The sequence below is a fragment of the Megascapheus bottae genome, chromosome 14 (genome assembly GCF_031878675.1).
Source record: "Megascapheus bottae isolate mThoBot1 chromosome 14, mThoBot2.hap1, whole genome shotgun sequence".
Classification (NCBI taxonomy): domain Eukaryota; kingdom Metazoa; phylum Chordata; class Mammalia; order Rodentia; family Geomyidae; genus Megascapheus; species Megascapheus bottae.
The window spans coordinates 42,056,924-42,071,346 of NC_143522.1; the positions used below are offsets into that span (position 1 = coordinate 42,056,924).

The 14,423-nt window shown below is 45.8% G+C and overlaps 1 protein-coding gene across 1 annotated transcript in view; it reads right to left on the reverse strand.

The window, feature by feature from the left end:
- Positions 1-2,298, reverse strand: part of Sos2 (SOS Ras/Rho guanine nucleotide exchange factor 2) — a 66,476-nt gene extending 64,178 nt beyond the window's left edge. Inside the window, exon 1 of the mRNA XM_090345057.1 lies at positions 1,844-2,298. Coding sequence (XP_090201183.1) covers positions 1,844-1,930 — 87 coding nt within the window. The 5' untranslated portion in view covers positions 1,931-2,298. The remainder of the gene's footprint in view (positions 1-1,843) is intronic.
- Positions 2,299-14,423: the final 12,125 nt, after the last annotated feature.

Consider the following 14,423-nt stretch of genomic DNA (forward strand, 5'->3'; position numbering starts at 1 on the left):
AAGTGGTTTTGTGGCTCTAGTGGTAGAGCTCTGGCCCTGAGAAAGTCCAAGGACAGTGCTCAGGCACTGAGTTCAAGCCCCAGGACTGGCAAAAATAAACAAACAAATAAATAAATAAATAAATGGATGGATGGATGGATGGATGGAGATGGATGGATGGATGGAATTATCAAAGTCAATGCCACCTACACTCAAATACTATTTACTACCCAAGAGTACTGATGAGTATATTATACTTATCACACTGCTGACAACACAGGCCTATCTCTGATAGCTGTACTCACATTTCTCCCCGGTAGAAGGGCCAATTACAGTCTCAAAAATCCCCCCCCCCCCACGCATCCCTTTGTTTCTAATTCAGGACAGGGTTCATTATCACTGCTTGGCACACTTTCCACTTCTCCCAGCCTCCTTACAGAAGGAAGGTCAATCTGATACTTTAACACCTGGTGCACTAGTGCAATGATGGTTGCCTTCATCAAGTTCTACAAAAAGAGAAGAGGTGGTGAGTGCATCAAGGGAAGCCATACCTCCTTGCAAGTATTATGAAAATAGAAAATTCAAAATTCTGAAAGTATGAGAAAAATGTGATTACCTTTAAAATGCACTATTTCCTCCCATTTCTAAGAATTTAGTGAATAGTGAATTATTTAGCTAGCACCATCTTTTTTAATTTTGGGGGGGGGTCGGTCGTGGGGCTTGGACTCCGGGCCTGGATGCTGCCCCTGAACTCTTCAGCTCAAGACTACTGCCCTACCCCTTGAGCCACAACGCCACTTCTAGTTTTCTAGTGGTTAATTGGAGACAAGAGTCTCACTGTCTTTAGTGCCTGGAATGGCTTTGAACGGCGATTCTCGGAGCTCAGCGTCTCGAGTAGCTAGGATTTCAGTGTGAGCCACAGTGCCCGACTTGAATTAATATTTTTTTATTATTTAAATTTTTATTCATGGTTGTTCTGCACAAAAGACGAAAGGAACTAAATTCCCGTGAATGGCAAAGGAAATTCAGTAGACACGATAACAAACCCTTTATCCATGAACACTCTTCAAACGTCCTGACCAACAAAAGGGCAAAAATAAAAGTATAATTATTACCTAATTTCACATCAGACCGACCCCATGAACGAGAGAGAGGCAAGAGAGCAATGCACACGGGCTTGAAAGACAGATTTTGTGCGAGCCGCTCCATGCTGTGCCATCTCTTATATTCAGGTAAGATACCTTCTGCAGGAAGTCGGGAGGCTCCAGATTTACCTCCACAACTGGAAAGCGGGCGTCGTGAGTCACGGACATTTCCCACATGTGAAACACATCCATGAAGAAAGAAAGGCAAGGCAAGGAGAGGGGGAAAAGCACAGCCTTTGACGCCCTGGACCACCGCAGTAAGCAAATGTGCCTGGGGCGAGCCCTCCCCACACCCCGACGCCCCAGAACTTAATTGGAAGTCCCCTCTCGGCTGCAGCATGTGCTTTTGTTTTAGAAAGTGTCTTAAAAATGCCAGCGGGACTTTCTCTTGCCCGAATCCAGCCCGAGGACAACACATTGGTCAAGGGCGGAAGCTGGCTGACGAAATGACTACCACATGAAATCCAGTTTTATGATCATAACAAAACCTTCCTTCCGGGACCAGGCCAAAGTGGGGAGGGAAAAGAAGAAATGAAAAGCCACGCACACGCACGCACTTAAGAAAACGTCCTCCGGATGCAACAGGCACCTCTGCGTGCCTGCCGGAGCCGCGACGCCGCCTCGGGCCCCCGCTACCCGCCGCGCGAGACGCCGCTCCCCGTTACAACCTAGGGGGTCCCCGCCCCCCCCACCCCGAGTCCGGGCCGCCCCGCACTGACCTTCCGCAGGGCCGAGACCAGGAGTCCCCGCCATTTCGGGCTGTTCTCTTCGCTGAAGAACTCGTAGGGCTGCGGGGCCGGCTGCATGGCACCGGCGGCAGCGCCTCCGCATCGGGGGCGGCCCGCGGGGCCGCTGGCCTGTCAGGCCGGGCGCTGGGCCGCCTCGCCTCGCCTCGCCGGCGGCCGCCGCCTCCCGCCCGGCCCGCGGTGACGGCCGAGGCGGCTCGGGGGCGGCGCCGGCGAGCGGGCGGCGGGCGTGGGTGGCCTCGGCCGAGCGGCCTCCGGAGGAGCCCGGACCACCCCCCGGCGGTACCTCGCGGCTCCGGCCCGCTCCCCGGGCGGCTTCTCCTCCTTTGTCTGCGTTCGCGGCGGCCGGGTGACTGCGCCGCGGGCCTCGCCCCCGCCCTGGCTCCCGCTACGGCGGCGGCGGGCGGACGGCGGCGGCGGCGGGCGGTCTCCTCATCGCCCCATCCCCGCCCTCCCCGCAGGCAACGCCGCCCGGCCCGACCGAGTCACCTCCGGAGGGCCCTGGGGACCGACTGGGCGTGCGCGGCGAGCCAGCAGACCCCCCCCCCGCCCTACTCCGGCGTGCGGGGTGCCGGCCGCCACCCCTTCAGCAGCCGCCGCGAGCGCCCCGGGGCCGCCGCCGCCGCCACCGCCGAGCTCTGGGTCCCTGAAGCCGCGACTCGGCCCGCCTCCTCGGCCCCGCGCTCATTCTCCCGGGCCGCTCGCGACGACCCGCACTGAGCATGCGCGGCGCGGAGCGAGTGGAGGCGCGGGCCGGGCGCGGGGGTGGGGGGCCCGGGGGCCGGGAGGGGAGTTGCCTCCCCGGGAGCTGGGCTGGGGTTGTGGCGGGAGGACGTCCTCTCCAACTTTTTCCTGCTGCGTTTAATGCGCGGACTCCCTTCGGTCGTCTTTCCCCTGGGCTGCCCTGCCTCCACGCCGCTCTGGACTGCAGTTACCGGGGACCGGGGCGGGGTGGGACGGACACCGCGCACGTCAAGTGTTTGTGCCCTGCATGGCTCTTTTCCATAGAGGCGACAGTAGCTGTTTTATAAAGTCACGTTGTGGTCGTGGAAAGCTCAGCGCAGGGCTGCGGGGCCCCCGAAGGGAAAGAAGGCAACAATGTTCTCACCGACTGGAGCAGGGAGGCTTCGCTCGAAAGGGCCGCTGTGCGCTCACCGAAGGCGGATCTTGTTTTCATAACACTTTCAAATCAGGGCGTTTTCAGGCGCTGCAGACCTGGATCCCTGAGATGCAGGCATACACAGGAACAGCCCAGAAAAGACGCCCTGACTTTACTGCATGGGAGAGACACAAATTCTAGAAAATTTCTGTGATCCACATCAATTCTGTCGCTGAACACGTGACTTTAGCAGTCATGTCCTTCTTCCCTTGCCAAGAACCCGCCGCTGAGCAGGGATTACCTCCAACCTTCGCTATTTTGTCACCCTGGCAGAATGGGAATGGCAACGTTGGAAATTTTAAAAGATCGTTTTTCTAATCGAAGTATCCGTTGAGTCAAAAAGGTCCTTTCATAAATGACACCACACATTTTACTCCCATGTACTTAGATAAAAAGCAGGCAGTCAAAAGTTTGTATGTCTCCAGTTCATCTTTTCAGTCCATGAAGGTAGAGTTTGGCTTGGGTAGAGCATCCTTCCTTTCCTCTCCCTTCCCAGATCACAGCTATAAACGACCAGGCAGTTAAATTAGCAAATTGTATTTTCTCATGGGAAAGTTGCTAGGCAAAGTTTCATTCTTGGATAAACATATACGAAGGCTCCTCTGGGCCAAATCTGGCCTGAAAACAATTAGCCAAAGCTGTATTAAAGTTTAAATTGTTACTACTACATTAAAACTACGAGCTTGCATATCTATACATATATATTTTTTTATTTATATTTCCAGCTTTCTTGACAAAGGTCTGACACCCTTGTGCCCTGCTGCATTTGTGTGAAGGACTAATCAGCAGGAGCAGGGTAGTGGCTGCCTTCTTCAGAAAAGTGTGCCATCCCATTGCTAGTTGGCTGTGTTCTCCACCTGGCAGTCTTCACCCTTTTATATAACTTGCCTCAGCTCTGAGTTGTGATCTCTGGGCTAGGCAAACAGAAATGTGATCCACATGCAATGTGGAATATAACCCTAGAATGGTACTACTAAAGAAGATTCTTGTCCAGTTAAGCGAGCCATCTAGACAAAAGTACTGGATCCATATCCTTTATTGCTACACAGCCAGAAAGTCCTAATGTGTCAAAGATTTATATGAAAAAAATATCATTGTATGACACAAGTATCTTGATTAATAAATTGGATGGTGTGTGTATGTGTGCACATACATTCCAGCTCTGGAATTTGAACTTAGGGCCTGGGTGCTGTCTTTGTGCTTTATTTTTATTTTTATTTTTATTTGTGCCAGTCCTGGGCTTGAGCTCAGGACCTAAGCACTGTCCTTGGACTTTCTCAAGGCTTGAGGATAGCACTCTACCAGTTGAGCCACAGCTCCACTTCTAGCTTTTGGTGGATAATTGGGGACAAGTGTCATACAGACTCTTGCTCAGCCTGGCTTCACAATCTTCAGTGAGCAATAAATTTATTTTTAAAAACACATGGTAGGGGCCGGGAGTTTTGCCTAGTGGTTAGAGTGCTTGCCTAGCATGCATGAAGACCTGGGTTCGATTCTTCAGTACCAAATACATACAAAAAAGCCGGAAGTGGTGCTGAGGCTCAAGTGGAGAGCTCTAGCCTTGAGAAAGTCCAAGGACAGTGCTCAGGCCCTGAGTACAAGCCCAGGACTGGCAAAAAAAAAAGCCAAAACAAAACAACAACAACAACAAAAAACACACCCAAAACCCACATGGTAGGGGGCTATGAATGTGACTTAGTGGTAGTGGTAGAATGCTTGCCTAGCATGCATGAAGCCCTGAGTCTGATTCCCCAGTACCACATGAAAACAAAAAACCAGAAGTGGTGCTGGGGCTCAAGTGGTAGAATGCTAGTCTTGAGCAAAAGAAGCTCAGGGACAGTGCCCATGGTCTGAGTTCAAGGTCTCCCCTCCCGAAAGATGGAGACTCATTTTTTTCTAAGTAGTTGCCCCAAATAACAATTTCTATCATAAAGAATTCACCATTCAGGTTCTTTGATTAATTATTATGGACCAAGGAAGTTTATTGGGAAAACAAAAGGAAGAGAAAAGGACAGAATACAACCCAGTCATAGATGCAACACATCTGTAAACTGGTGGAATGTGTGCTCTAACACTGGAATGTTTATAGTGAGAGTACATGAGAGTACAGCACTTGGTTCTGATACCTACATGATCCATCTTTTTTTTGTGTGTGTGCCAGTCCTGGGCTTGAGCTCAGGACTTGAGCACTGTCCTTGGACTTTCTCAAGGCTAGAGCTCTACCCCTTGAGCCTCAGTGCCCCTTATGGCTTTTTTCTATGTATGTGGTATCAAGGAATCGAACCCAGGTCTTTGTGCATGCTAGGCAAGCACTCTACCACTAGGCCAAACTACTGCCACCACCCCCTTTTTTTGTCCTAGGCCTTGAACTCAGGGCTTGGGCACTGCCCTTGAGCTTCTTTTGCTCAAGGCTAGCATTCTACCACTTGAGCCACAGTGCCACTTATGGCCTTTTCTGTTTATGTGGTACTGAGTCGTCAAACTCATGGCTTCATGCATGCTACTGGAGCACTCTATGACTGAGCCCCCCTATCATTCTTGCTGTTACATTATTTCATCAGTTGGACCCAGAGATGCCGAGGTTAGTCTGCTTATTAAATATGGGTCATTACAAGATAGATATTTGTGCATGGGTTCTGCTGGATGTTCCCTTCAAGACAGGTGTCAGTCCTTGATATAGTTTTCTTTGCAAACACTTTCTGTGCCCAAAAGATGTTTCTAGGATAAATGTCTTTAGATGTCCTTGTTCAGTTCCGCATGACTACAACTTCCCACCCCCACAGCTTGATGCTACAGGTTCTGCAGCCTGTGGTAGAAGCCCATTCAAGTTCTTACTATTTGTATCAATGCAATCAAATCCTTCCAAGTCCTGACAGTTATCAGTTGAGTTGTCAACAATGTATTCAAAATCTGTTCAGTACAGATTCCAGCCAGATGTTGAGGGCTGGAAATCATGTATGTATATGCAGCCTGATTATAGGCTAGGACGCTCAGTAAAGAGAAAAGAAGTAAAACAAACATGGATTTGTTTGCCCCAAAGTGTTAACAATTATAGCAATTTACATAAACTGTTTACTATTTGTGACTAATTACTAGGTGTGACATAGATATATGGTAGGGAAAATACATTGTACCCTCTTATTATTGCAGATTAGAAAACTGGATTCCCTGGCAGTCAATGTAGGATGTGATTTCTTTTAGGTTGAGCCTGTCAGACACATTTGAGTGAGATTCAGAAAGCAGAAGTGGCATGAAGTTCCACCTTGGCTATTTGTGGGGACAAGCACTACTCAGTTACTAGTTCTTTTCTTTTCTTTTTTTTTTTTTTTTTGCCAGTGCTGGGCTTAAGCTCAGGGCCTGAGCACTGTCCTTGGACTTTCTCAAGACTAGAGCTCTACCACTTGAGCCTCAGCACCACTTCTGGCTTTTTTCTATGTATGTATGTGGTACTGAGGAATCGAACCCAGGCCTTCGTGCACACTAGGCAAGCACTCTACCGCTAGGCCAAACTCCCAGCCCCAGTTACTAGTTCTGTACAGTGGCAACAGCAAAGGCTAGCCAGCCTCATGGTGTGATTGTTTCCTGTAGAAGGATCACAGTTGTTTGGAACTGCTCTGTTAGTGGCCTGATGCGTTCCAGAAAGCCGTACCTAGAGTCTACTTCATTACCTTTCAAATGATTTTATATGCCCTAGAATCAATTTATTGTCATTCAATTAACTGGACTAGGTTCTATTCCTTCCAACTGAACTCAAAAATAAAAAACACAAAGAAATACAAATCTCCTTCAGGGAAAGAAAATGAGTCCTTATGTTAGTTTATATCACCTTTCTGCAACAAAGTATTGTTTTATGATTGCAGCATTCTACTCTATTCATGCTCAGTCATTTGTTTTTGTTGTTTTGACACATTGTCTCTTTATGTCTCCTACACTGGTCTCAAATAATCCTCTTGCTTTCTGAGTAATGGGCTGTATAGATACTTCCACCTGAACACCGCACTATTTCTTTAGCTTTCTAAAGATATGCGCAATTCTCTGCTTAGGAAGAAACAGTGTGGTTCATTCATGGGGTGCTCCTAAGCATTCTGGTCAGTCTGGGCACCAGTGGCTCACATCTGGAATCCAAGAGGCCCAGATCTCAGCCTCCTTCCCTCTCCCTCTCTCCCTCTCCCTCCCTACCTCCCCCCCCTCCTCTCTCTCTCCCTCTCCCTCCTTCCCTTCCCCCCTCTCTCTCCTCTCTCTCTCTTTCTCTTTCTCTTTCTCCTTGTGTATGTGTGTGTGTGTCCTCAGACTTGAATTTGACATGGGCACTATCCCATAACATTGAGGGGGGGGGCAGTCCTGGGCTTGAGCTCAGGGCCTGAGCACTGTCCTTGGACTTTCTCAAGGCTAGAGCTCTACCATTTGAGCCTCAGCACCACTTCTGGCTTTTTTTCTGTGTATGTGGTATTGTGGAATTGAATCCGGGTCTTCGTGCATGCAAGACAAGCACTCTACCACTAGGCCAAAATCCCAGCCCCTGTCCCATAACATTTTTTAATTTTATTTTTTATTTTCAGGGTAATATATAGAGGGGTTACAGTTATTTTGCCAGATAGTAGGTGCATTACTTCTCACACATTGATGTCCCTTCTCATGTTTTTGTTCCCATTGCCCTCCCCCAACTCCTCCCAATCATCGTTTTCCCCCTTTCCCTATCGTATTTCAAATAATCAAATAAATGTATATATGATATACCAGGTAACAAAGTCAGATACAGTAACAATATGAGATTAACCAAAGGGCAACAAAAGAGAAGAGAAATAACATAGTACATTAAAAACAACAATCTGGGGCTGGGAGTTTGGCCGAGTGGTAGAGTGTTTGCCTAGCATGCATGAAGACCTGGGTTCAACTCCTCAGTACCACATACATAAAAAAGCCAGAAGTGGTGCTGTGGCTTCAGTGGTAGAGCCGCTAGCCTTGAGGAAAGCAAAAGGACAGTGCTTAGGCACTGAGGTCAAGCCCTAGGAATGGAAACAAAAAATCTAAGACACTGTATCATTTCACTTATATTGAAGTATTTGTCTCTAACTCTCTAAAATAATTAACATAACATTATCACATATAAAAACTGATGTCTTAGTACTTTCAAATATTTTGCTACCATTAAAATGTATCTATTGTATAAATACTTTCTTATAATTGGGTTTGTTTCAAAAGGACATAAACATGACTCATATTCTGTATTAGTATATCTTAAATCTCCTTTAATCTGGGGCTAGGAATTTGGCCTAGTGGTAGAGTGCTTGCCTAGCATGCACCAAGACCTGGGTTCAATTCCTTGGTACCACATACATAGGAAAAAGCTGGAAGTGGTCCTGAGGCTCAAGTGGTAGAGTTCTAGCCTTGAGAAAATCCAAGGACAGTGCTCAGGCCCTGAGCTTAAAGCCCAGGACTGGCAAATAAATAAATAAATAAAAATAAAAACAATCTTCCCGGTAACATTTTTGCTCAAGGCTAGTGATCTCCCACTTGAGCCATAGCTCCACTTGAGCTTTTCAGTAGCTTCCTGGAGATTAAAAGTCTCATGAACTTTCTACCTGGGCTACCTTTGAACTGTTCCATCAGATTTCAGCGTTCTGAATAGCTAGGATTACAAGTATGTGCCATTGGCACCCAGCTAATGGAGGCATAAAACAGAAACAAAAACCTTCACAAAGAAGCCCCCAAAAGAACAAACAACCCCCCACAAATTCACCATCATCAAAAAGAGATGTTTTTAGGTAAAATAAAACTTCCCAGCGATTGAAAGAATGTAATATCTTCACCTTCAATCTTTTCTTTTTTATAAGTATGGAATTTGGTAGGATGGTAGCCTTGAGCTAAAGAGCTGAGGGACAGTGCCCAGGGCCCAGAGTTCAAACCCCATAAACCACCAAAAAATAAAAAATAAAAAACAAAAAAGAAAGAAAAAGTTTGGAATCTTTCACAAATGTGTCATCCTTGAGCAGGAGCCATGGTAATCTTTACTACTATAATCTTCGTATACAAGCTGCTGAAGTACACACTTGGCTTAATTCCAGCAGATTTAACAAGTTATTTTGGAGAGAAGTCTAAATTAAAAGTACATTTGGCCTAGTAGTAAGAGTGCTTGCCTAGCATGCATGAAGACCCATGTTTGATTCCTTGATATTACGTACATAGAAAAAGCCAGAAGTGGTGCTGTGGCTCAAGTGGTAGAGCACTAGCCATGACAAAGCCCAAGGACAGTGCTTGGGCCCTGAGTTCAGTCCCTAGGACTGGCAAAATAATGATGATGATAATGATGATGATGATGATGATGATGATGATGAAGAAGAAACATTCAAAAGTTCACTCAAGTGAGGTAAGCCAGCTCAAAGAAACAAATGATACATTTTCTTTCATATTTAGTGGCTAGATCAAAAATATAACTGGACACAATAGCCTATACAGGACTTTATGCATTCACACATAGTCAGACTAAAGGAGGATATCCTTAGGGGAGGAACATAAAGGTATAACTTCTCTGAACATTTAAAATATTATTTATTGAAATGAACTGCAGGATATGAAAAAAAATTTCGTTGTCATTGGTGATAGTAGTGGTTGTTTTTGGTTTTGGTTTTGTTTTTCTTCTGGAAGGGATAAAAGGGGGAGAGAGAGGTATAGAAAGGGAGGGAAGAAAGATAAACAGATACAATCATGCTGTTCATTATACACTATACAGAAAATGATCTGTGTAACTTGTGGATAGGGATGGGGGGAACTGGTAGAAAGCAAAGGAAGGGGTGACATTGTCTGAAAAAAGATATGTACTCATGACCTGATTTTTGAAATGGTAGCTACTCATTAATAGTAATGATAAGAGAATTATTTAAGCATCTTTATACCTTTAAATTCTGAATCACCATATTGTAGATCAGATGTTTTTCCCTATTGACCTATAACATTAATAGCATACTTGCTTCCTGGTATTTATTTCCATTTATTTATTTAATTTTTTTAAGATAGGTCCAGTCAGGGCTTGAACTCAGGATCCTCCTACTTGAGCCTCTTAAGTGCTGAAATCACAAGAGTAAAGCACTTGTGCTTGGCTACTTACTTTTATAGTGCTAGAGAGTGAACCAGGGCCTCATGAGTAAGTATCAAGCACATGTTCTACTTTTGAATACCTCAATGCAGTTGGCTCCTATTTAGAAGCATCTGTACAACCAGACTTTTGTATGCCTTGGGTAAAATGACTGATCAAGAATCTGAGGAAAAGAAGCTGAGTACTGGTGGCTCATGCCTGTGCTACGTGGGGTAAACCATCAGTGCCCAGCTTAGCCTTCACATTTTTAGTTCTATTCCTTTCTAGTCCTGATACCTTTCTTTTTGCCTGCAAAAGCAGATATCTTTGTCTAGTTCTTGATTCTGAGGAGAAAACATTCAATAATACCACCCTTAAGAGTATTAGAACCAGGTACTGTTGGCTCACACCATTTGAAATCTGAGGATCATGGTTCAAAGCTAGCCTGGGCAAAAAAAAGTCCATGACACTTTTACCTCCAATTGGCCATCAAAAATCTGAAAGGTAAGGCCAAAGTGGTAGTGCGCCAGGCTTAAATGAAAAAACTAAGGGATTGGGGCCAGGAGTTTGGCCTAGTGGTAGAGTGAGTGCTTGCCTAGCATGCACAAAGATCCAGGTTCCATTCCTTGGTGTACTACATGCATAGAAAAAGTGGTGCTGTGGCTCAAGTGGTAGAGTGCCAGCCTTGAGAAAACCCAAAGACAGTGCTCAGGCCCTGAGTTGAAGCCCAAAGACTGGCAAAAAAATCTAAGGGATAGTGTCCACGCTCTATATTGTAGCACACACACACACACACACACACACACATACACACACACTCACACACACTCATACACACTGACTGACTACCAGTGGCTCACACCTATAATCCTAGCAACTCAGGAGGCTGAGATGTGAAGATTGTGGTTTGAAGCCAAGCCAGCTGGGGCAAGGAAATAAGATTCTTACCTCCAACTAATCCCCCCCCCAAAAAAAAGCTGGAAGAATAGCTGTGACTCTAATGTTAGAGTGCTAGCCTTCAGACAAAAAGCTCAAGGACAGAGCCGAGAGTATAGCCTACTGGTAGAGGGCTCACCTAGCATGCATGAAGCCCTGGGATCAATTCCTTGGTACCACATACACAGAAAAAGCCAGAAGCAGCGCTGTAGCTTAAGTGGTAGAGCACTAGGCTTGAGAAAGCTCAAGGACAGTGCCCAGGCCCTGAGTTCAAGCCCCAGGAGAGGCAAAAAAAGAAAAAGAAAAAGAAATGCTCCAGGTCAGTGGCCAGGTGTGCTGAGTTCAAGCCTTAGGAGACACACACACACACACACACACACACGCATGTGCGTCAATCTGAGATCAAGACAAAGATTGAATGAGCTAGATATTATGGGAAAAGCAACTGATTACATAACCAGTGCGGCTTAGGAAGCCTGTCTTCAATGTCACCCGGACACACAAAGATATTCCACCCCATGCAGAAAGTTAAAAAATGTCTGAAAGGCACAGGAAAATAGCTGCTACAGCTTTTTTATTCTATTCTTTTTGTTGTTGTTGTTGCCAGACTTGGGCCTTGAATTCAGGGCCTGAGCACTGTCCTTGAGCTTTCTCAAGGTTCAATCTCTACCACTTGAGCCACATCACCATTTCTGGCTTTTTTTTTTTATGTATGTGGTACCGAGGAATTGAACCCTGGTCTTTGTACATGCGAGGCAAGGACTAGCACTAGGCTAAACTCCTGGCTCCCCCCTTTTTTTTGTGGGTCATGGGGCTTGAACTCAGTCTGGGTGCTGGTCCTGAGCTCTTCAGCTCAAGGCTACTGCCCTACCCCTGGTTTTTTTATTCTATTCTATCATAGCTTTTGTGCAACAAAATTAAGAGGTGCTTCTATTCTGAGTGCTGAACCTACACCTTTTCACTCAAGGCCAACACTCTCTCACTTGAACTACATCTCTATGTCTGATTTTTTGAAAATAAGGGTCTCACAGGTGTTCTGTCCTGGCTGACTTAACACTGCAATCCCCAGATCTCTGACTCTGGAGTAGCTAGGATTATAGTCACGGGCCGGTGGTGCTTAGCAAGATAAAACAATCTTAAAAGACAACTTTGATGTGAGATCTTTACCATAGTAGAAAATAGCACTTAGCAGAAAAGAAGGTGGTCCTTTCTGGAATCGGAGGCTAAAAAGCTGGTTAAAATTGCCATTGTTCTTTCCTTCGGGGATTTGTTTGCACTCTTAAACACTTTAATGAGTATAAAGCATTTAACAACATCTCTTAGGCATCCTCTTACATTAAATCCTAATGAACACATTTCAAAAACTCCCTATAAATGCATTAGAAAAACTTAAAGCAAGTGACTTCACAATTGCTCCTCAAAAATGTTTTCAAGGGCCAGGAGTTTGGCCTAGTGGTAGTGTCCTTGCCTAGCATGCAGGAAAACCCAGGTTCAATTCCTTGTGTACCACACACGTAGAAAAATCCAGAAGTGGTGCTGTGGCTCAAGTGGTAGAGCTCTAATCTCGAGAAAGCCCAAGGACAGTGGTAAGGCCCTGAGCTCAAGCCCAGGATTGGCAAAAAGCAGTTTTCAAGATTTTTAGTGTAAACTCAGAAACCAATACATAATCAAAGGCCCAGAAAAAAGCCATCCCTTACTATGACCACCTCTCCTGGGTTCACTGGAAGAACAGGGCTGCTGCTGTCATCAGGACTGGACAGCTTCCAAGGTCCCAACAAACTTGGAAATGCCAGTGTCTGGCAATACAAACCACTCTCACTACAACCCTTTGAACAAAGTTCTGAGGGTGAAGGTTACCCTACAGTCAGACAGGCAGATTTCCAAATGGCCTCAAGGAGGGGGAACTCTGCAGTGGAAGGCAACATCCCAAGAGCTCAAACCTTAAGAGGTTCAAAGGGAAGGACTTTGATGTATATGTAAGGATAAAAGAGTTAAGTTGCCTGGGTGAGGTGGCTCACACCTGTAATCCTAGCCACTCTGGAGGCTGAGATCTGAGGGTCAAGGTACAAAGCTAGCCCAGGCACAAAAGGGCCTGAGACACTTATCTCCAATTAACTTCTAGAAAATGAGAAGTGGGGCTTGGCTCAAGGGTATAGGGTGGTAGCCTTGAGCTGAAGAGCTCAGGGACAGCACCCAGGCAGAGTTCAAGCCTCGTGACCCACCAAAAAAAAAAAAAAAAAGAGCTAAGTAATGTACAGCTGGTGTGGTGGCTCACACCTGTAATCCTAGATACTCAGGAGGATGAGATCTGAGGATCAAGGTTCAAAGCCAGCCTGGGCAAAAAAAAAAAACGGATCTGAGACTCTTATCTGCAATTAACCTCGAGAAAATGGCAAGTGGGACTGTGGCTCAAGGGTAAGGCAGTAGCCTTGAGCTGAAGAGCTCAGGGACAGCGCCCAGGCTGAGTTCAAGCCCCATGACCCACACACACAAAAAAAAGTACAAATACATTGAAGCTAGAACCTAAAGTGCTTCACTTTTACCCCCAAATATAAACCTTTTTTTAAACCTCATTCTCATAGGACAAATACAGAAGTGGTGGCTTTAAAAAACAAAACAAAGCAGGACACCAGTGGCTCATGTCTGTAATCTACCCACGTAGGAGGATGAGATCTGAGGATCAAGGTTCAAAGCCAGTGGGGCACTAAAGTCTGTGAGACTCTTATCTCCAATTAACCACCAGAAAACTGGAAGTAGACTGTGGCTCAAGCCATAGTGTGCTAATCTTAAGCTGAACAGCTCAAGAACAGCACCCAGGCCGAGTTCAAGCCCCAGGACTGACCAAAAAAAGAAAAAACAAACTAAAAACCTTGGTGGTACATGGCAGGGGGTGGAGGGTTTGTTTTGAGGCAGTTTCCCTATGTGGCCTAGCTGCTGGGCCTGCAACTTGAGGTCTTCCTTCCTTGTGCTTCTGTCTCCAGAGTACAGGGTTTATAGGTACGGCCAACAAAATGTAGCTTCAGAAGTTTGAGCCACGGCACCACTTACAGCTTTTTCCTCTATGTATGTGGTACTAAGGAATCGAACCCAGGTTTTCATACATGCTAGCCAAGTACTCTACCATTAGGCCAAACTCCCAACCCCTCCCCACTCTGTTTTTTCTTTCCTTTTTCTTTTGTCAGTACAGGCATTTGAACTCAGGGCTGTATGCTGGATAAGTTGATGTGCTACCACTGGAACCATATTTTCATCCTTCAGAAATGTTCTTTTAAGATCAACTGCTAACTAAAGCTATGGCAGTTTTACAGAATATGCAAGTAATAACTTTTAAGGAACTAAAAAATGTTCAACACAATACATGATCATTAAAATATTTTAATTCAATA